General features: G+C 45.2%; 1 protein-coding gene across 18 annotated transcripts in view; it reads left to right on the top strand.

Annotated features, from left to right (window-relative positions):
* ncor2 (nuclear receptor corepressor 2) overlaps positions 1–20022 on the top strand; it is a 190275-nt gene extending 170253 nt beyond the window's left edge. For 13 of the 18 annotated variants that reach the window (XM_070447005.1, XM_070446998.1, XM_070446997.1 and 10 more), the window contains 18 exons: positions 5080–5205; positions 5312–5389; positions 5508–5752; positions 5880–6225; positions 7396–7626; positions 7804–8052; positions 8167–8319; positions 8467–8736; positions 8922–9105; positions 9289–9797; positions 12294–12427; positions 12742–12983; positions 13717–13836; positions 13991–14133; positions 14247–14300; positions 15713–15925; positions 16225–16392; positions 16561–20022. In XM_070447005.1, coding sequence (XP_070303106.1) covers positions 5080–5205; positions 5312–5389; positions 5508–5752; positions 5880–6225; positions 7396–7626; positions 7804–8052; positions 8167–8319; positions 8467–8736; positions 8922–9105; positions 9289–9797; positions 12294–12427; positions 12742–12983; positions 13717–13836; positions 13991–14133; positions 14247–14300; positions 15713–15925; positions 16225–16392; positions 16561–16742 — 3647 coding nt within the window. In that variant the 3' untranslated portion in view covers positions 16743–20022. Of the gene's footprint in view, positions 1–5079; positions 5206–5311; positions 5390–5507; positions 5753–5879; positions 6226–7395; positions 7627–7803; positions 8053–8166; positions 8320–8466; positions 8737–8921; positions 9106–9288; positions 9798–12293; positions 12428–12741; positions 12984–13716; positions 13844–13988; positions 14134–14246; positions 14301–15712; positions 15926–16224; positions 16393–16560 lie in introns of those variants that run through there. The other 5 variants (XM_070447011.1, XM_070447002.1, XM_070447008.1 and 2 more) reach the window with 4 other exon arrangements.
* The last annotated feature ends 1137 nt before the right edge of the window (positions 20023–21159 follow it).

The raw sequence follows: 21159 nt of genomic DNA, 5'->3' as shown, positions 1-21159 counted from the left end.
CTGTGTATATGTAATTCTGTGTGATTAGTTAGGTATTTAGTAAATAAATAATTAAACCCAATTTTGTATTGCTCATTCAACTTGTTAGCCAGGGTTCATGAAGATAACCAAGAATTTACAACTTTCAGATGAGACTGAAACAAGGTGACGATTAATGTTGACTGCTATTGATGTAAAATATTACTAGGTCTTTAAGTGTTTATTCGGAAGATAACTGCTCTATAAATATTCTTTCGTCGTGCCCCGACTTTCTAGTTAATTACATTTACATGATTTGCTCAATCAGGTAATATTAATTACAGAGAAAGGATTTTATAGAATAGCATGTCATATCACTTAATCCGACATAGCCAAATACACGACAACCTGAATGCTCTGGAGCAGGTTTTCATCAAGGATTTGTCTGCACTTTGCTAGGTTCATCTTTCCCGACTAGTCTTTCAGTCCCTGCCACTGAAAAAAATGCTGTCACCACCATGCTTCACTGTAGGGATGGTTTTGGCCAGGTGCCTGGTTTCCGCCAGACGTGACGGTTCAGGCCAAAATGTTCAATCTTGGATTCATCAGACCAGAGAATCTTGTTTCTCATGGTCTGAATGTTCTTTAGGTTCCTTTTGGCAACTCCAAGCAAGTTGTCATGTGCCTTTTACTGAGGAGTGGCTTCCGTCTGGCCACTCTACCATAAAGACCTGATTTGGTGGAATGCTACAGAGATGGTTGACATTCTGGAAGGTTCTCCCATTTCCACAGAGGACCTCTGGAGCTCTGTCAGAGTGACCATCGGGTTCTTTGTCACCTCCCTGACCAAAGCCCTTCTCCCCTGATTTCTCAGTTTGGCCAGGTGGCCAGCTCTAGGCAGAGACTTAGTGGTTCCAAACTTCTTTCATTTAAGAATTATGGAGGCCACTGTGTTCATGGGGACCTTCAATGCTGCAGACGTTTTTTGGTACCCTTCCCCAGATCTCTGCCTCAACATAATCCTGTCTCAAAGCTCAACGGACAATTCCTTCGACCTCATGGCTTGGTTTTTGCTCAGATATACACTGTCAACTTTGGGACACAGGTATGTGGTTTTCCAAATCATGTTCAATCAATTGAATTTACCGCAGGTGAACTTCAATCAAGTTGTAGAAACATCTCAAGGATGATCAATGGAAACAGGATGCACCTGAGCTCAATTTCGAGTCTCATAGCAAAAGTTCTGAATACTTGCAGTACCAGTCAAAAGTTTGGACACACCTACTTATTCAAGGGTTTTTCTTTATTTTTACTATTTTCTACATTGTAGAATAATAGTGAAGGAATCACAACTATGAAATAACACATATGGAATCATGTAGTAACCAAAAAAAAGTGTAAAACAGATCAAAACATATTTGAGATCCTTCAAAGTAGCCAGCCTTTGCCTTGACAGCTTTGTACACTCTTGTCATTCTCTCAACCAGCTTTACCTGGAATGCTTTTCCAACGGTCTTAAAGGAGTTCCCACATATGCTGAGTACTTGTTGGCTGATTTTTCTTCACTCTGCATTCCAACTCATCCCAAACCATCTCAAATGGGTTGAGGTCGGGTGAACCAAAAATCTCAAATTTGGACTCATCAGACCAAAGGACAGATTTCTACCGGTATAATGTCCATTGCTCGTGTTTCTTTGCCCGAGCAAGTCTCTTCTTCTTAACACAGCGCGCATCCAACCCGGAAGCCAGCCAAATGTGCCGGAGGAAACACCATACACCTAGCGACCTGGTCAGCGTGCACTGCGCCCGGCTCGCCACAGGAGTCGCTAGTGCGCGATCGGTAGGGACAAGGATATCCCTACCGGCCAAACCCTCCCTAACCCGGACGCTAGGCCAATTGTGCGTCGCCGATGGACCTCCCGGTCGGCTGCGACAGAGTCTCTGGTGGCACTGCGATGCAGTGCCTTAGACCACTGTGCCACCCGGGAGGCCCTGTGTTTCTTTAATTTGATTTGGCTCTCTGCACTTTCACCAGATGTTTGTTTGAGGCAATGCATTTCTGAACATAACACACCTATTTCAAATTAGGTTTTTGGACATAAAGATTAACTTTATCGAACAAAACACACATTTATTGTGTAACATGAAGTCCTGTGAGTGCCATCTGATGAAGATCATCAAAGGTTAGTGATTAATTTAATCGCTTTTTCTGACTTTTGTGAGCCCTCTCCTTGGCTGGAAAATGGCTGTAGGGTTTTCTTTGACTAGGTGCTGACCTAACATAATCGTTTGGTGTGCTTTCGCCGTAAAGCCTATTTGAAATCGGACACTGTGGCTGAATAATATGTACAATATAATATTACACAATATAATATGTGTATAATACTTGTATGTTTGAGGAATTTTAATTATGGGATTTCTGTTGTTTTGAATTTGGCGCCCTGCAATTTCACTGGCTGTTGGCGATATCCCAGAGAGGTTAGCCTTTCTAGGACACACGTTCCGCTAGCGGAACCCCCCCCCCCCCAACATTCCGCTGAAATGGCAGCGCGGGAAATTCAAAAATATTTTTTAGGAATATTTTACTTTCACACATTAACAAGTCCAATACAGCAAATGAAAGATAAACATCTTGTTAATCTACCCATCGTGTCCGATTTTTAAAATGTTTTACAGCGAAAACACAACATATATTTATGTTAGATCACCACCAAATCCAAAAAACACACAGCCATTTTCCCCAGCCAAAGATAGTCACAAAAGCAGAAATAGAGATAAAATTAATCACTAACCTTTGATTATCTTCATCAGATGACACTCATAGGACATCATGTTACACAATACATTTATGTTTTGTTCGATAATGTGCATATTTATATCCACAAATCTCGGTTTACATTGGCGCCATGTTCAGAAATGCCTCCAAAACATCTGGAGTAATTACAGAGAGCCACGTCTAATAACAGAAATACTCATCATAAACTTTGATGAAAGATACATGTTTTACATATAATTAATGATACACTTGTTCTTAATGCAACCGCTGTGCCAGATTTMTTTTTTAACTTTACGGAAAAAGCATACCGTGCAATAATCGGAGGCGGCGCTCAGAAATACACAACATTTCTCCGCCATGTTGGAGTCAACAGAAATACGAAATTACATCATAAATATTCCCTTACCTTTGATGATCTTTCATCAGAATGCAGTGCCAGGAATCCTAGTTCCACAATAAATCGTTGTTTTGTTCGATAATGTCCATTACTTATGTCCAATTAGCTACTTTTGCCAGCACGTTTAATTCACATGTCCAATCGCTGGCGCCGGTCCAGGCGAACTCGGACGAAAACTTCAAAAAGTTATATTCCAGGTCGAATAAACTGGTCAAATTAAGTAGAGAATCAATCTTCAGGATGTWGTTATCATATATATCCAATAACGTTCCAACCAGAGAATTCATTTTTGTCTACAGAGTAATGGAAAGCATGGCGATTTCATGACTAGTGCGCGTAACCAGGAACTAGCATTCTGCCAGATCACTGACTCAAATAGCAGCCATCTGGCCCCACATCACACTAGAGGCTTCATTCCACGTTCTACTGACTGTTGACGTCTAGTGGAAGGCGTAGGAAGTGCGAACATATCCATATATGTTTTCTATCCAATAGTAATAATAATATGCATATATTATCATCTGGGACAGAGTAGGAGGCAGTTCACTATGGGCACGCGATTCATCCAAAGTGAAAATGCTGCCCCCTATCCCTAAAAAGTTAAGAAGGAAAGAATTTCCACAAATTAACTTTTAACAAGAGTTAAAAAAACAGAGTTTGGTCCTTAAAAGAATAGAAACAAAAAATAAATGCGTATATACTTATTTTGTTTTTTAATGATGGAAAGGGCAATGGAAGAGAGAAATTATATCATCAATCCATAAACAACGACGACGTTCATTGAAAGGCATTCCCGGTGACTACCTCGTGAAGCTGGTTGAGAGAATGCCAAGAGTGTGCAAAGCGGTAATCAAGGGAAAGGGTGGCTACTTTGAAGAAAAATATATATTTTTAACACCTTTTTGGTTACTACATGATTCCATATGTGTTATTTCATAGTTTTGATGTCTTCACTATTATAATAAAGAGAAATCCTGAAATGAGTGTCCAAACTTTTGACTGGTACTGTATGTAAATAAGGTATTTCTAAAAACCTGTTTTCGATTTGTCATTATGGGGTATTGTGTGTATATTTTGGAATATTTTTTTATTGAATACATTTTGGAATAAGGCTGTAACGTAACAAAATGTGGAAAAAGTGAAGGGGTCTGAATACTTTCCGAATGCTCTGTAAGTTTTCACACCCCTTTGTATTCACATCCAATTTCCTTTGATCATCCTTGAGATCTCACTGCAACTTGATTGGAGTCCACTTGTGGCCAATTCAATTTGGACATGATTTAGAATGTAGCACACCTATATGGAGCCAAATACAGAAAATCCTTGATGAGAACCTGCTTCAGTGCAAACAGCCATAGACTGGGGAGAAGATTTAAGTTCCAACAAGATAATGACCCCATGCATACACCCAAAGCAATGCTGGAAAATCTTCAGAACAAGAATGTGAAGGCCCTTCAGTGGCCCAGCTAAAGCCCAGACATGAATCCTATTGAAAATCTTTGGAAAGACTTGAAGATTGTTGTTCACCACCGCTCCCCATCTATCTTAACAGCGCTTGAGAAAATCTGCAAGGAAGAATGAGAGAGAATCCCCAAATGCAGATGTGCAAAGCTCATACAGACATACCCAAGACGACTCAAAGCTGTAATGTCACCAAAGGTGCTTCTACAAAGTATTGACTCAGTGGTGTGAATACTTATGTAATTGAGATATTTCTGTATTTTTCAATACGTTTTCATTATGGGGTGTTGTGTGTAGATGGGTGAGAAAAAAATATATTTAATCCATTTTGAATTCAGGCTGTAACACAACAAAATGTGGAATAAGTTGAAGGGTATGACTACTTTCTGAAGAGTAAAAACCACCCCTCAATGCCCGCTGATGCTTGGTATTTCTAGGTGGACTATCCCTGTTCCTCTGTTGACAGTTTGTGGTGTGTTCTCCTCAGGCCCACCCTCTCAGAACCCTAAAGATGACGGCCGGGGCCAGCCTGGGGAGATCTTGGGGCTGAAACGCCCCTATGATGTCAGGGGGTTTCCCATGAGGGAGACACTGTCTTCAGCTAACTGTGAGGGTAAGTTTAGGAGTCAGCTACCTTCTAAAAGCTCTAGCATGTACTTTATGTAGACTACAATGAGGTAACCAATGCTATTCTTTCTTCACTTCGACCCCTACTTCAGGTCTGATAGGCAGAGCCATATCTCACGAGAGAGACAACCCACACCCAACCCACCACATCCGTGGTTCCATTTCACAGGGTAAGCAAATAGACCCACTCTTTTATTCCATTAGGGTATGGTCACCTCACCTAGTTGCACAATGGCTCGTGAAGTTTGTAACTCCTGTGTGTTTGTGTTCCTCCTCTCCTCCCCCCAGGTATCCCCCGTCACCTGGACATCCAGGATGGCTACATGAGGCGGGAGGCCAAGCAGATGAAGAGAGAGGGCTCCCCGTCCCGAGGAACTGGCCAGATGGCTGAACCCATGAAGGGTCGAGAGGCCATTGTGCCCACAGTGAAGGAGGGGGGCCGATCCATCCACCTCATCCCCAGAGAGGAGCTCCGACTGATGCCCGAAGGCATGATGATGCCCAAGGCTGGCAAAGAGGGCATCATAGCACAGGTGAGTGGAATGCCACACTGTAGATGCACTGCACGTCAGTGCACAGTGCCTCAGGAAAATAAAAAAAGCAACAAAAGTCACTATTGTTGGTAGAAAGATTCTGTATTTTTCATTGTCTTTTTTTCAGGGCACTCCTATGAAGCAGGAGCAGGGTAGCTCAAGGAAGGGGCACGACGTTCGTTCCATAATCGCCAGCTCCCCACGCTCCCACTACGGCATGCCCTCCCACCTGGAGATGCGGGGACCCGAGCAGCGGGGCCGCTACGAGGAGGGTCCTAAGGGCCGTCCCAGCACTGTGGTCAACACGGCCAGCTCCATGGCTCGATCCTCGCCCCTGGCAATGGGGGGTGAGCAGGGTGGCAAGGCTCACCACAGCCCTGTGGGCTACGAGGAACACAAGGGCGGCATAAGGGCTCCCTACCCTGGACCTTCTCACCGAGGATCCCCCCTGTCAGGCCAGCGGCAGCATGAAGGTATGTCACACCCTCAGACCTGACTGTACACTGTCATAGGGATGTGACAAATGGAAACATTTTCTTAAAGTTTAAACAGCCATTTTATTATCGGTTTTCTGTTGTGAATTCACAATGCAGCTGCCAGCAACAGTTTTGTCTCCCTTTCAGATGGTTAAGTGTTGCATTTCCTTCTCATTTAACTTCTCAAAGTATTGCCATACAGGACTTCGCTGCTGTCACTTGCCTTTCTCTGACATTTTTCCAACTGTTAGCAATGATGGAGATGTTGACTCCAAAATAATTGATTCCTCGACTCCCGGTGGCGAGTCCCATTTCTGAGTGTAAAGATAAACTCCAAAGATTTAGTATTTTTGGAACGGAGGAGACTGATTAGTTTCCGTACTTCCGAGAACACAAACACTCGCATCTTTCACAGCGAGCTAGCGAGGGGCGGAGAGAGAGGGGAGGGGCACAATATAAGTAGTTTGGTCACCAGGCAGACAGGCCTAGTGCACGGTTGTGACTATCTATCGGCAATCAAAAGCTGTATCTCGCAATGGAATGCTTTATCTTACCATTTTGTGGCCTGCAATGTCTCGCAACTTCAGTAAAGCAGGGCCTATCATCAATATATAGGCTAGGATATTTTACATGTAACAGACTTAAGACTGAACACACACTCGCATCATTAATGAAGAGCACGAGCAGGCGAGCCAGCGTGAAGGAGAGAGAGGAGGGGGCAGGCAGAAAGAATGTCTTGATAATCTGTATCTCGCAATGTCTTGTCTTGCATGCCTCACAAATTAGCCTAAAGTTCCCCTCTTCCTCTGGATTTATTTAAATGACACAACGTTCCCCAGGACTTAATAGCCTATTGACGAGTTAAGCTATAACACAAAAAAATGATATGTTTTGTGATAACTGCACTGAGATTTTAGTTTTGTGGGGAGGAAACTAAGATTTTCAGTTAGGGATATTTCATTACATTAAGGATCCCAACGTTAAAAAGTTCAAACGTTCCTTCCTGTCTGTTCCTAGCTTGTCTGATTGAGATGCATTGATCGTTTTTTGCCCTGGGTTGAGTTGCTCTCCCCTAGTGTTAACATACCTAATATGAAGGCCACAGTGTGTGTGTGTGTTTTCTAAAGCATCCTGCTCTCTCCCATCTCTCCTCTCCGTGTGGTCCAGGCTCCAATAAGAACCAGCCTCAGGAGCGCAAGGCCACACCCACCCCTCGGGAGATGAGCTCCGGCAAGTCACCCCTGCCGAGCGTTGCCGAGCAGCAGGCCCAACAACAACAGGCGTCCCTGGTGTCGTACGAGCGTCTGCTGCAGGGTCTGGGGGCCGACGTGTACCGAGGACAGATCCCCCTATCCTTCGATCCTGCCTCCCTGCGTCAGGGCATCCCCATCGACCCAGGTACACAGTACACGGCTGGTCCATTCTTGTGTCCACTGTACAGTACACTACAGAGGAGCTCCTTAAATACCTCTTCTTTCTGTCTGTTGAAAGGATGTGGTTTGGGGAAGGGATTATGGGACTTGATATGATGGCACAATATGATGGCATCTCTTTGTCTTCCTCCCCATTTATCAGCCTACTACCTGCCTCGCCACCTGGCCCCTAACCCTGGCTACCCTCACCCCTACCCCTACCTGATCCGGGGCTTCCCCGACACGGCAGCCCTGGAGAACCGCCAGACGCTGCTCAACGACTACATCACCTCCCAGCAGATGCACCAGTGGCCTGCAGCCGCCGCTATGGCTGCCCAGCGCTCAGACCTGCTGAGGGGGCTCTCGCCACGGGACCAGCCTCTCCAAATGCCCTACTCTGCTGCCCCACGCGGTGAGCCTCACTCTTGTCACAGTTCAAACACACGCACACAGAAAGGAGACCTAGCTGGACCGGTGTAGTGTAATGTAGTTTTGACTAGTGTTCTTCTTGCCTTCTCTTCCCCAGGGATCATCGATCTGTCTCAGGTGCCACACTTACCTGTCCTAGTCCCTCCCTCTGCAGGGTCTTCCGGCTCCCCCATGGACCGCATCACTTACATCCCCGGGGGCCAGGGAGGTTTCCCCAGCCGGCCTTACAACACCTCCCCCATCTCACCAGGTACTGGACCGGACTGGACTGTACTGTACTGTACTCTACACACCAGCCAGTGGCCTGGGAACAGAGGAGTTGTCTGTGTTTGAAAGGGTTGCTGTGTGACTGACTCATCTGTGTGTGTGTTTTGTTTGTGTCTCTCCTTTGCTGTAGTTGGGCCCCAACACATGAGCAAGCAGCACGGCACACCATCTGCTGACCGCGAACGAGAGAGGGACCGCGAGAGGGACCGCGAGAGAGAGAGGGACCGCGAGAGAGAGAGGGACCGCGAGAGAGAGAGAGACCGCGAGAGAGACAGGGAGCAGGAGAGAGAGCGGGATCGTGAGAGACAGCGAGACAGAGAGCGGGAGAGAGAGCGGGACCGGGACAGAGAGAAGGGGTTCTCTCATGGCAACGTGGAACATGCCCCCATCTGGAGACCAGGTGTGTAAAGATCTAGACACACTCTGCTATTACATTATTACGCTGTTTTGTTATTACCATTATAGTAGCGCATTTACAGCACATGGTCTGTATGTGATGTGTATTCTGCTGTTCTATGAGATGAAAGATGTTACTCTGTGCAGTGTGTAATGTGAGTACTGTTTTCCCTCTGTTCCCTCACTCAGGCACAGAGCACAGCTCCGGTGGTAGCAACAGTGTCAGGCCCTCCTCCCACTCCGGCTACAGCCACCAGCACTCCCCGGTGTCCCCTCGTACCCAGGACAGTGTCCAGCAGAGGCCCAGCGTCCTGCACAACACTGGGGGCAAGAGTCTGCCTGTCAGTGACCACAACAACCCTTCTGTGCTAAGGTAAGCTGTACGGTAACATGGCGGATAAATGGCTAAGTGTCTCCTACAGTATGTGCTTTGGTTCACTGAATATCATGTGCTCCTTCTGTGTTTCTTCTAAATATGATGTGCAGGCTGTAGTGGGGGTTCATCTGTGGTTGGCATGTTCACTGACTGTTCTAGTGATTGGTTTACCTCTCCCAGGTCCATGCCAGGCTCCAATCGCTACCCAGGCTACAGCCACCTCCAGAGGACCGGGATGCCTACTGATGGCTACCCACCAAGCATGGACCCCAAGGAAATGGGCCGGGATGGTGGCAAGAGCAGGGGAGGCCTTCCTAAACACTCCCAAGACCAACATGGGCCCTCTATATCCTCCAGCAAATCTGACCCCAAGCTGGCCAGCCCTAACCAAGGGGGTTACCCCGTGCCTTACCCCCAGGGCTCTGCAGCCTCTCACCACTCAGGCCGGCCCCCACCTCACCTGCTGCCCCCCCAGTCGGATAGCCATGTTGGCCGCGGAGAAAGTGGCACGCCTAGTAGGGAAAAGACTCAAAACAAACCGATGTCCGTTCAGGAACAAGAGCTCCGATCACTCGGTAAGACCACCATGACTGCGGCCAACTTCATAAACGCGATTATCATGCGTCAAATTTCTTGTGAAACGGGGATGCCAGAGACGGGCTCGCTCGTGGCCAACAGCGCCAGTGATGGTAAGACGCTCTGGATCCCAGGGTCCCCTCATCACCCAGACCCTCCCCCCGTTCGTCTGTGGCATATTGCACGCTGTGGTGGTTGGCATTATCAAATCAGTCCAATTCATTTTTACATGTTTTCGTTTTTTCCCCCAACACTATACTATTTTAACATTTTTTCCATGTAACTTAGAACTATGTCATTTGTTTTTTAAATGTGGGTACTTGAAGACCACCAAAGGTGACCTCTGAAAAAGAAAAAAAAGATCCAAACTTGAACATCTAATATTATTATTTAACACGTTTTGACATTCAGAAGAAAAAGCAGAAACTGGAGCTGACTTACTAGATATGGACAGAATATTAAGGAGATGAAAGCGGCTGACGAGCTGGATAAATCAAATTATCCAGCTCGTTTTTATTAAATTACTATGTATAGACCATTATTATGGCAAAAATACAGAACTCAATTGGTATTTCCTTGAAGAGAAAGATCCTAGGTGCCCTTTAAGGTATCGTTCATTGAAAAGTTAAGCATAACATCCTTTGCTGCTTCTTATTTTCATTTCAGGACATGACGGGTTTCCATGTGGCACCCCCCCATATTGCAGACTTAGTTCACCTGTAGTGTTTGATAGTTCCAGATTAGAAACTAATCTATGAGATGTAATGTTGGTATGCTTATTAGGATTGTAGTAATTCTGTTAATATTCGATTAATAGTTAGTAATGACGCCTTCCTTACAGACTCACCTCACAAAACCTAAAATGTGCCAGAAGTAAGGCAGAATATTGCTAGCTAGATTACCTAAATGACCTAAGCTTTCTTCTGTGGTGTGTGACAGTCGGCTTCTCTCAATATGAACCAGTGTGAGTGGTGTAGTAGGAAATGTTCAGGCGAGCCTTCCAGAGTGCATCACTAGCCTGAAGCCCCACCAGCCACCAGACAGACCCTCCCTGGGGCTCCAGATAGTGTTGCTCTTCCACTGGAGGGGGGTCGAGGTGGGGGGCAGGGAGAGGGCTTGAGGGGTGGTGGTGAGACCCCAAAAAAGATCCAGGGTGGGGGGGGGGTGCTGCAGCTTCAGGCCACAAAGTATCTGCATGCCCTTATTATGCCTCACTGTAATTTATGCAGATTTTTCCACATGTAAACCACTCAAAGCACACCTCTCAACAAAACCTCAGACTTTTCCCATCACAAAAAAATGTTGATCTTGTTTTTACACTTGTTAAGCTATGTGCCACATCAATATTTCTGACATGCATATAGGGCAAGTGTGTGCATGCAAAGCTCAGAGAAGTATTGTGGTATAACAGACTGTGATATATTTCTATACTGTTGCATCTTCAGTATTGTCCATTAGGAAAAAGATAAACCATACATTCACAATGCTACAGAGAGAAGACAGTAGTCCACTATAAAGCTGGATTTCAAATGGACCGGAGACACTATTTTCTGAGAGATGGTAGCAACAGTCGAAGAGAGCGTGTCATGTTGTTCCTAAGCTCTAGCAGTAGAACAGATGAGTGTCTTCAACACAGTGGTACTCCAGGGAACTATGCTGCCCTCCAGGGGTGGACTGACTTACATCAGCTGCTCCAAAGATGAATGCTCTGGTGCAGAACAATTCCAGAGCACAACACACACTGTATGCGCATTGCGCACAGTTTCTGTAATGAAAGCCAGAGATTAGTCAAATTGGCTTAGGGCACTCCCTAAAGTCCCCTGGGAGAATGACCTCAAAATAGTTCCTCAATGAACTTACTAGGGCTGTCTGAGAACGTCCTGGTCCATTTTAACTGGTACTTTACTACAGCATACACACTTGTTGCTAGCACACTTTTAAAGGATTTGATCTGCTGAAATCTAGGCCTATATCATAAATATAGAGTGAAAAGCAGCAGCAGTGTTTGGTGGTCCTTAAATTTGGCACCATTTCTTCAAAGCGCATCAATTTAAGGACCATTTTATGTCACCGCTTAGCTTCTTAGTCAGATTTTTGGGGTTTGAGATTTGTGCGTCTCTCCTTTGAGTAGAGTGCAATATGGAAATAAGTCAATAGTCATCTAAAGTAGATTGTCAAATCCAACACACTGGCTGACAACCCATAGTAGAGACAGGATTTCTGCAGAAGGGAAAGTTCTGTTGCGCTCTTATACACAGCAGATGTCACGCAATGTTTACCGAGCACAATGTCAGCAGTGCACATAATGGACTTGTTTTGAAAACAAGACATTTTTTAATGATGCATGTGTTTTTGTTTATTTTATAACAAGCTCTGCCTGTAAGCTGCCTCTATTCAAACTGGCCCAAGCCACTGAATTTCTGCCTTCTTTCTCCCCTCTGTGTGTGTCTGTGTACCTGGTGGTGCTGCTTAATGTGTGTGTGTGTGTGTGTGTGTGTGTGTGTGTGTGTGTGTGTGTGTGTGTGTGTGCGCACTCGCTCTCGCGCGCTCTGTATGGCTCCACCCCTGTGTGCAATCTGTGTGTGTTGGGCTGTGTCCTGGACACTCAGCTCAACAGAAGATGATGCCCATGGAGCAGCACGGTCCGTACCGTTCTCCCTCCGAGGAGAGGCTGTCCCCAGGCCAGCAATCCCCCCTGACGAAAGGCAGCCAGAGGGTGGTCACCCTGGCGCAGCACATCAGCGTAAGCCCACTAGTTAATGACATGTGTTCATATTGATCTTAAAGATGTATTATATTTTACTGTATTATATCAGTGTTGCATTTACCATGATAAGGATGATTTCAATACAGTTCTTCTCAGATCAAAGTCTTCTGTAGAAATGAAATGGGGAGCTTTTCTTGGGGGCTGACAAGTGGAAGGTAAAGATCTTGCTGAACGGGTTGGGGATGTGGGAGTATAGAAGTCACTAGAAGTAGGTAGGTTTCCTCCTTGCTGCCTGTCATGTGTCTGACCTGTGTCTGACCTGTGTCTGTGATGTTATGTGTGGGTAACAGGAGGTGATCACCAAGGACTATACCCGGCAGAGCCAACAGGCCCAGCAGCAGTCCTACCACAGCAACCCAGTCCTGGACCTGACCCGGCCCCTTAGCGCCCCCCATGCCCTGCCTGCCTCCCAGGAGTCTAGCCAGGGACCTCGCTACACTCCAGAGGGGACAGGAGGGGAACGTACCCGAGATGGGTATGGCCCAGGACTGTGTGTTACTTCATGTACACCCTTAGCGGGGTCGACGGTCAGGTGTATATTTTACGCCTGCTACGTTAGGTTACTTTATGTACAATATATCTACTTACATGCTGACTCACGTTCGCGCACATATTGATTTTGTCCATCRAGACACGACCAAGACACGCAGGTTGAACTAACAAAACTAACTCTGAACCAACTATATTAATTTGGGGACAGGTCTAAAAGCATTAAACATTCATGGCAATTTAGCTAGCTTGCTGTTGGTAGCTAATTTGTCCTGGGATATAAGCATTGGGTTGTTATTTTACCTGAAATGCACAAGGTCCTCTACTCAGACAATTAATCCACAGATAAAAGGGTAACGCGAGTTAGTTTCTAGTAATCTCTCCTCCATCAGGCTTCTTCTTCATTGGACTTTATATGGCGGTTGGCAACCAACTTTAAGGTGCATTACCACCACCAACTGGACTGGAGTGTGGACTTCAGTTTAGCTTTCCGTCACCCACGTGGGTATATGCTCCTAAACACCAACGAGGAGATGGGAGAGGTTCTATGTTAGCGCCTGGCTAGGCCGAGGCTCGTTGACGAGCGCGAGCACTTTGAATGCAATGATTGAGTAACATGTATGTGTACATTTATTTTGCAACGCTCGCAGGCGTAAACCGAGCGGTGTGGTCAGCATGTTATGTATAATATATCTACCAGCATGTGGAAATGTAGAAGTTGAATATTAACTACTATACTCCAGTGGCTTATTAGTGTGTGTGCGTGTGTGTCCTAGGTCTCCTCAGCCCAAGGCATCACCTGTCAGTATGTCTGCAGACGGCATTGAGCCAGTGTCCCCTGCAGGAGCCATGTCTGAACCAGAGACACAAGGGGCCTCCTACCCCAACGAGCAGGGGTAAGGTCTCACCCTACCTCCCTTCCTCGCACAGATAGAAATCAATCTCTGGACTACTCTTGATTAAAAAAAAATGAGGGTAATAGCCGTAGTGTAGGAAGCAGTAGTACAGTAGTTCTCCAGACGCTAACTAGATGTGGTCATCTCCCCACAGCATGGGCTCTCGCTCCCCTCCCAGCACCTCCCAGCCCCCAGCCTTCTTCAGCAAGCTCACTGAGAGCACCTCGGCCATTGTCAAGTCCAAGAAACAGGAGATGATCAAGAAGATGACCGTGGTCGGCAGTGACGCTGATTTCAGTGAGTCCCACCCCCACAGTGACCGCATACAGCATTGATACTGTAGTACTGTAGATACTATATTCATTGACAAAGAGAATATGCTTTAAAAAATATTATGTTTCTATTTACAGATGCTGGCCAGCCAGGAACAGAGATTTTCAACATGCCTGCCTCTACCACTGCAGGTAAGATAGAGATTAATTACCATGGGATATTTGTGGTGAGAGGTGGATTAGTGTTACTCTCAACCACAATGCTGTTGTATAACGTGCTTAGAGTAGTCCTAGTTTTTCTGTGATTTATGCACCGTGGACTGTGCTAGCTAGTTTTGCTGTTATGTGTTCAGGGTTGGGTAGGTTACTTTCTAAATGTAATCTGTTACTAGTTACCTGTCCAAAATGTTTATCAGTAACMTAACTTTTGGATAACCAAAACTCAGTAATGTAATCGGATTACTTTGTTACTTTTAAATTACTTTCCCCTTAAGACATTAAAATAAGATAAAATAATATTACCAATTGAACGACATCTGTTGCAGGATAAATCATGTTAAAGTTTACATAGCTGGCCATAAATGGATGTTACATTTTACTTTATGGGTTGGTTATGTAGGCTTCTTCTAACCAATCGCTTTCTACTACAGATAATAATACGATTAAATGATATCTTTACATTAAAAACCAAATCATTCCAATTAATTGAACCCCTTGATCTTCAAGAATATGACTTGGAATTATGGAAGTATAGATTAGCCAAACAGTTTTAGAAGATATTGCTTGGACTGTAGCCTACAAAAGCTTATTRCTGTTTTTTTCCTGTGATCCATCAAACCCATTTGGTGTGTCATCAGTCTCTGACTTGTGGTCAGACTCGCTCCGGCGGAACAAACTTGCACCTTTTGTTCAATGCTGGATTGAATGTCGTTGAGAAAACAGAAAGGTGGAAAAAATTTCCCGCGAACATCCTTTCTGAATTTAAAACTAATCCTAGAAGTAATCATCTAGTTTTTCAAAAGTATCTGTAATCTGATTATAATATTTTGGCTTGTAAGGGATGATAAAAAAATTAAAATATATATTTTATCCGTTACATGTAATAGTTACTCCCCAACTCTGGTGACTATGTAGTGGTATAGATCAGCATGTTACAGTAGAGAGGCTCTCCTCCAGTTTGTATAGATATGGCCATGTGCCCCTTATGTGCCCCTGAAGCTTTAGGGCATGTGCATCAGCTAGGCTACTCACAGGAGACTGGAGAGCAGTAGCTACATCCTGGGTGTAATCTAAAGTACACCCCACCCTCTCTCTCCTCTGGAGACTCCTAACCTACATAATGCCCACTGACAAAATCTGCGTCTCTCTTTCTCTCTGAGGATATGCTGCCTGGTTTATTCTTCCCCTCTGCTGTTCCACTGCACTCTTTCTCTCTCCTCTTCCTTTTCTTTCCCTGTCTCCTCATTCTCATATTGGCTCTTTTCCATTTCAATTCTATTTCACTCTTTCTTGCTCTATTTATCTCTCTCTCTCCCACTACTCAATGCCTTGGTTATGTCCCTCTCACCCTCTCTAACCTCCCCCTGTCCCCTCTTGCCTCCCAGGACCTGCAAGTATCCGCAGCCACCCGGCTCCTGAGGCATCCGGTAACACCATAGGCCTGGAAGCCATTATCAGAAAGGCCCTGATGGGCAAGTATGATGACCAGGCCGAGGAGCGCCCTCCCTCCTCCAATGCTATTAACTCCATGGCTGCCAGTGTGCATGACGCTAATCCTCTCGCTGACGGACGGACCGAGGACTCTTACTCACAACAAGGTGTGATATTACCCCACAAATCTCCCTCTGTCATAAGCCTCCACTCAGTTACAGGGTAGGGGTATTGTCTCTGTGCATTATATGTACTGGTGTTCATAGCAGGCACTATTTCCAATTATGAAGCCGTAATGTATGTATAACAAGTGAAATATTGTATTTAGGCTACTTCATTAATATTTGTTAGACTAGTTTCTCACAGTTGTAACTTCAGATGTATGGAACCTGGTATGTAGATACATTTGGATATAATTGGTCAATTAACCACAGGGCTGTGTTTTGTTCCCTTCTTCTGCCTGCAGGTGGGGGGAAGCCAAAGGGTAGCGGGCGCTCTAACGGGCGGAAGGCCAAATCCCCCGGGCCGGGCCTGTCAGGGGGGGAGAGACCCTCCTCTGTCCACTCTGAGGGGGATACCAACCGCCGCACGCCCCTCATCAACCGTGTCTGGGAGGACCGGCCCTCCTCCACAGGTACGGCTCCCCTTCTCCCTGCCCATACTGCACCTCTCACGTCTACACCATCTCATCCCCCACTGCTCATATTCAGATGTACCTTTAAACCCTGTGTACTGCAGTCTGCTACCCATGGCATCATGGTCAGCACTCAATGATGTATTGTTGCTGTTCTTCTTCCTGCAGGCCCCACTCCCTTCCCATGTAACCCCCTGACCATGCGTTTCCCCGGTGGCATGCCGGTGTCAGCGCCCTCCCCCTCCTCTGGCCAGCTAGGGGCCCAGGGTCTGGGGCAGGGGCGGGCCTGGGAGGAGGAACCTAAGCCCCTGTTGTGTTCTCAGTACGAGACCCTGTCTGACAGCGAGTGAGAGACCCTGCCATGGAACAGAACAGCACCCGCCAACTATCAACCACCTCCAATGCTGCTGCAGACACACACACACTCTCCACCCCACTCTACACTCTCCACCCCACTCTACACTCTCCACCCAGGAAAGGAGTGACCTCTTAGCCTCCCATCTCACACTGCTGACTGAGCATCTCAAGCGTTGATGGTGGTGTGCTGAAACACTGCTGCTCAGTGAGTGTGTTGGTGTTTCTGTGTATACACTCACTCCAGGACTACTCTAAAGGACAAATCACTTGTTTTTTTTACTTGCTTTCCCTCCCTCTTGCTGGCCTTATCAATACGGACACATCAATTCACTCACTTTTTTGTGTACGTTTCTAGTGTCTTCTACGGATTGTGGATGGGACTTGATACGGCCACATAGTCTGATGCTCATGTGTTTTAATCTGACCTGTTGATGGATTCACTGGCCCTGGACAAGGATGGATGTGTCCTCTGTTGTACAGGAATCCTGCTCTACTCTTCAAGAGAAGCCTGCTGCCTCCATTGACCATCTCGATCTCTCATTCTTTCTGCCAATGATCCCATGGACACGGAGTTAACCACACAGAGCTCTGCATGGAGAGGTCTGCTAGGGAAGTGACCCATGTCACTGTGCAGAGGGACAGGCAGGTAGCCAGGCATATGGCATCCATAGTGTAGTAGAGTACAGTACATGACAGTGGACACTGTGCAGACGGCCGGTGCATTTATACCACTATCAGATGATGGACAGGAGGGAAAAAAACACATTGTTTTTGTGTGTTTGTTATTTAGTTTTCTCCTTTTTAAATCAAGTCAGTCCAGTCTTGTGTTTGAAAGTGAGCTGAGACCGTTAGTAATTTTGATGGTGAATTTTGATGGTGTCAGTTATTGTTTCTTATTTGCAACGATGTATCTTGGGGGGTACGTGGGAGGGTTATATCATTGGTTAACAGGGTATACATGCTGTCCATTGCTGATGATGTCATCATACATTTTAAATGTTATTGGAGAACGGTGGCGGCGTATGTTCTCCAGGCATCCAATAGAGAGTGGACTGTGAGTGTGATGGATGGCACTAAGAGACAAGTGACACTTTCTCACTCTTTGTATATGAATCATGTCTATGTGTTTGTTGAGACTGTTTTTGGATGTTAAGCACTTAGTTGTCAATCTGTTCACAATGGCATTTTTAAGAATGTGTGTTTCGGGCAGGCGAGAATGGACTCAAGAAGAGTGTAGAATCCTACTAATAGAAGCGTCCTCCTCCTTTAACATCTGTTTCTTTTGGTCTTGCCACATACATGATTTAGTGTTCCCGCACTCAAGCGACAATCACAGCTAGTGAAATATTACCTAGTCCGCTTAGTGCGGCTAGAGACCAACCTTAAAGCTGCTTTAGGGCAAATTTCCCGGCATTAGAGTTGGAATGTGCTTGCATTAAAGAGGTGACAAATAAAAGCCATCTATGTTTCTATGCCCCTTGGACCATGGTGGTGCCGGCTGTGGCTGTAGTGTGAGCCCCGGCTGGCCAGCTGGAAGTCCGTCTCTAGGATGGAATGCCTATTGTCTCTAGGAGCTGCCTGTTGTGACGGTCTGACCTCTGAACTTTTACTGTCTAGAGGAAGAGGAGCTCTGCCTCACCAGGCCAGACGCACATTTTTATCTAGACCGATTTTGTACAGTTCTAAGATTCATAGTGTTAAGTGCCATTCATTTTACATATACAGTAGTAGTTACCAAGTGACACGCACATTTTTTTAAATATTTTTTTTCTACATGCCAGGGTTATAAGTGTTTATGCAGGGAAATTTTGAAACCAAGAGCAGATGAAATGTCCTTCTTTTGATGTCTTTTTTTTTGTCCAAATCTGTCACAGCCTTAGCGCTTAACTTACACATGATTTACAATGGGAGCTGCTAACTTACTGTTGTGAATGTTAAGAAATGAAAAGCAGTGTATTCTGTCTGAGGATTGTAGAACTTGCTGCTGTCACATCAGGTTACCATGACAATGGGCAACGACATGGTCAAAGTTGAATGTCCTCTTGCTCTTTGCAGGCTAAGCAATAGCCATATAAAAGGTGAATGCCAAGAAGAAAGATGTAAAAAGGGTGCTGTTTGAAAGGCAATCATATAAACATTGCCCAATTTGTTTTTTCAGGCAACATACCCTCAGTCCTTAGTGAAAGGTATTATATTCTGGCATGGTCRTGATTCAAAGGAGGTTTAAACAGTCCAAAAGTTACTGTTACATTTGTGTGATTAAGTTTTTGTCCATTTTAATGTTGTTGTCCCTGGCTTGTATTGAGTGTGATGGTGTCCATGGCTTGTATTGACTGTTGAAGCCAGAGAAGCACAGCTGTTCTCAGTGTGACTTGTTTAGAGGGACTGCACTGCAGTGTGTTATCCTGTCCACTAGTTAAGAGGGAGTTGAGTTAGTCATAATGGAGACGTGTTAGTAATGAACGTGGAACAGTTGGACAGCTTTCACTCTCCTTCCTCTTCACTGGATTACATAAAGTTTCTACTCTGGCTACCTATTATACTGGTCATGGTTTAGATCTAATCAGTCAAGGTGCAGCTAAATGAAAAGTTTGTAACTGGACCCAACCAACTACAAGGTAACCCCAGCTTTGTATTATAAGATAGTTTGTGTCTTCACTTGTATATCAATTGACTATTCATGAAGTCATTGGGAGAGAGCAAAGTGACAGTAAAGTTTGACGTGACAACAAGACAAAACCATATCCAGATGTGTTGGCTAAATAAATAGCAGAGGAAACGAGAATAATCAGTTGTTTTAAATGTACTGATGTGTATTTGAATGATTTCTGCTTTTCACTCGTTTCTGTTTGTTCTTACACCGCTTGCTTTGATTATGGTCATGACACTCTCCATGCTAATAGTTAGCATTTCATTTGTGATGAAAGGAATGATTCAAAACGAACGAAAAACAAATTAATCGAAGGGCCGATGCGATCCCTGTATTGTCCACAGGTGGTGGGGGGGGGGGGGGGGGGGTAGCCTTGACATTGAACAATCGTATTGTGCGTAATGATTTGTTTTTTTAAATGATTACAACCCACTGTATAATAGCCAGGATTGTATATAGAACTGAAGAGATGTAAATATTTCTGTGGCTTGCTGCAAGGTTGGTATTTACAGAACAACTATTCACACTGTTTAATTCTACATGCCCACCAGCAAGCTTTGTGGATAGCAGTGTAACAAAAACACTGCCTTAATGTTTAAATAAAAATCTTATTGCCATTGAAACTGATGCTGTTCATGTCTTTCTGTATACTTTGATTGCCATGTATTACATTGTTGCAAATGTGTATGATCACCAATTGAATAGCCTATTTTAAGAAAGACTATTTTAAATTGAGAGGTGGAAAAATAAAAAGACTAGATATAATGCAAACAGCTATCTTGGATCTCAGGAGAGAACCGAAGATACACTATATTGCTGACAAGTGTATAAAATCGAGCACACGGACATGCAATCTCCATAGACAAACATTGGCAGTAGAATGGCCTTACTGAAGAGCTCAGTGACTTTCAACATGGCATCTTCAAAGGATGCCACCTTTCCACAAGTCAGTTCGTCAAACTTCTGCCCTGCTAGAGCTGCCCCGGTCAACTGTAAGTGCTGTTATTGTGAAGTGGAAACGTCTAGGAGCAACAATGGCTCAGTCTCAAAGTGGTAAGCCACACAAGCTCAGAATGGGAGCCCTGGAGCGCATAAAAATTGCCTGTCCTCGGTTGCAACACTACCAAGTTCCAAACTGCCTCTGGAAGCAACGTCATCACTGTTCGGAACTGTTCGTCCGTCGGGAGCTTCATGAAATGGGTTTTCATGGCCGAGCATCGGCTAGAGTGGTGTAAAGCTCGCCGCCATTGGACTCTGGAGCAGTGGAAAAGCGTTCTCTGAAGTGATGAATCTCGCTTCACCATCTGTTAGTTCGACGGACAAATCTGGGTTTTGTGGAAGCCAGGAGAATGCTACCTGCCTGAATGCATAGTGCCAACTGTAAAATTTGGTGGAGGAGGAATAATGGTCTGGGACTGTTTTTCATGATTTGGGCTCCTTAGTTCCAGTGAAGGGAAATCTTAACGCTACAGCATACAATGACATTCTAGACGATTCTGTGTTTCCAACCGTGTGGCAAAGGTTTGGGGAAGGCCCTTTCCTGTTTCAGCATGACAATGCCCCCGTGCAAAAAGCGAGGTCCAAACAGAAGTGGTTTGTCGAGATTGTTGTGGAAGAACTTGGCTGACCTGCACAGAGCATTGACCTCAACCCTATTGAACACCTTTGGGGTGAATTGGAACGTCGACTGCGAGCCAGGCCTAATCGCCCAAAATCTTGTGGCTGAATGGAAACAAGTCCCCGCATCAATGTTCCAACAT

Source organism: Salvelinus sp. IW2-2015, linkage group LG15, assembly GCF_002910315.2.
Source record: "Salvelinus sp. IW2-2015 linkage group LG15, ASM291031v2, whole genome shotgun sequence".
Classification (NCBI taxonomy): Eukaryota; Metazoa; Chordata; class Actinopteri; order Salmoniformes; family Salmonidae; genus Salvelinus; species Salvelinus sp. IW2-2015.
This window is presented reverse-complemented; position numbering and strand designations above follow the sequence as displayed.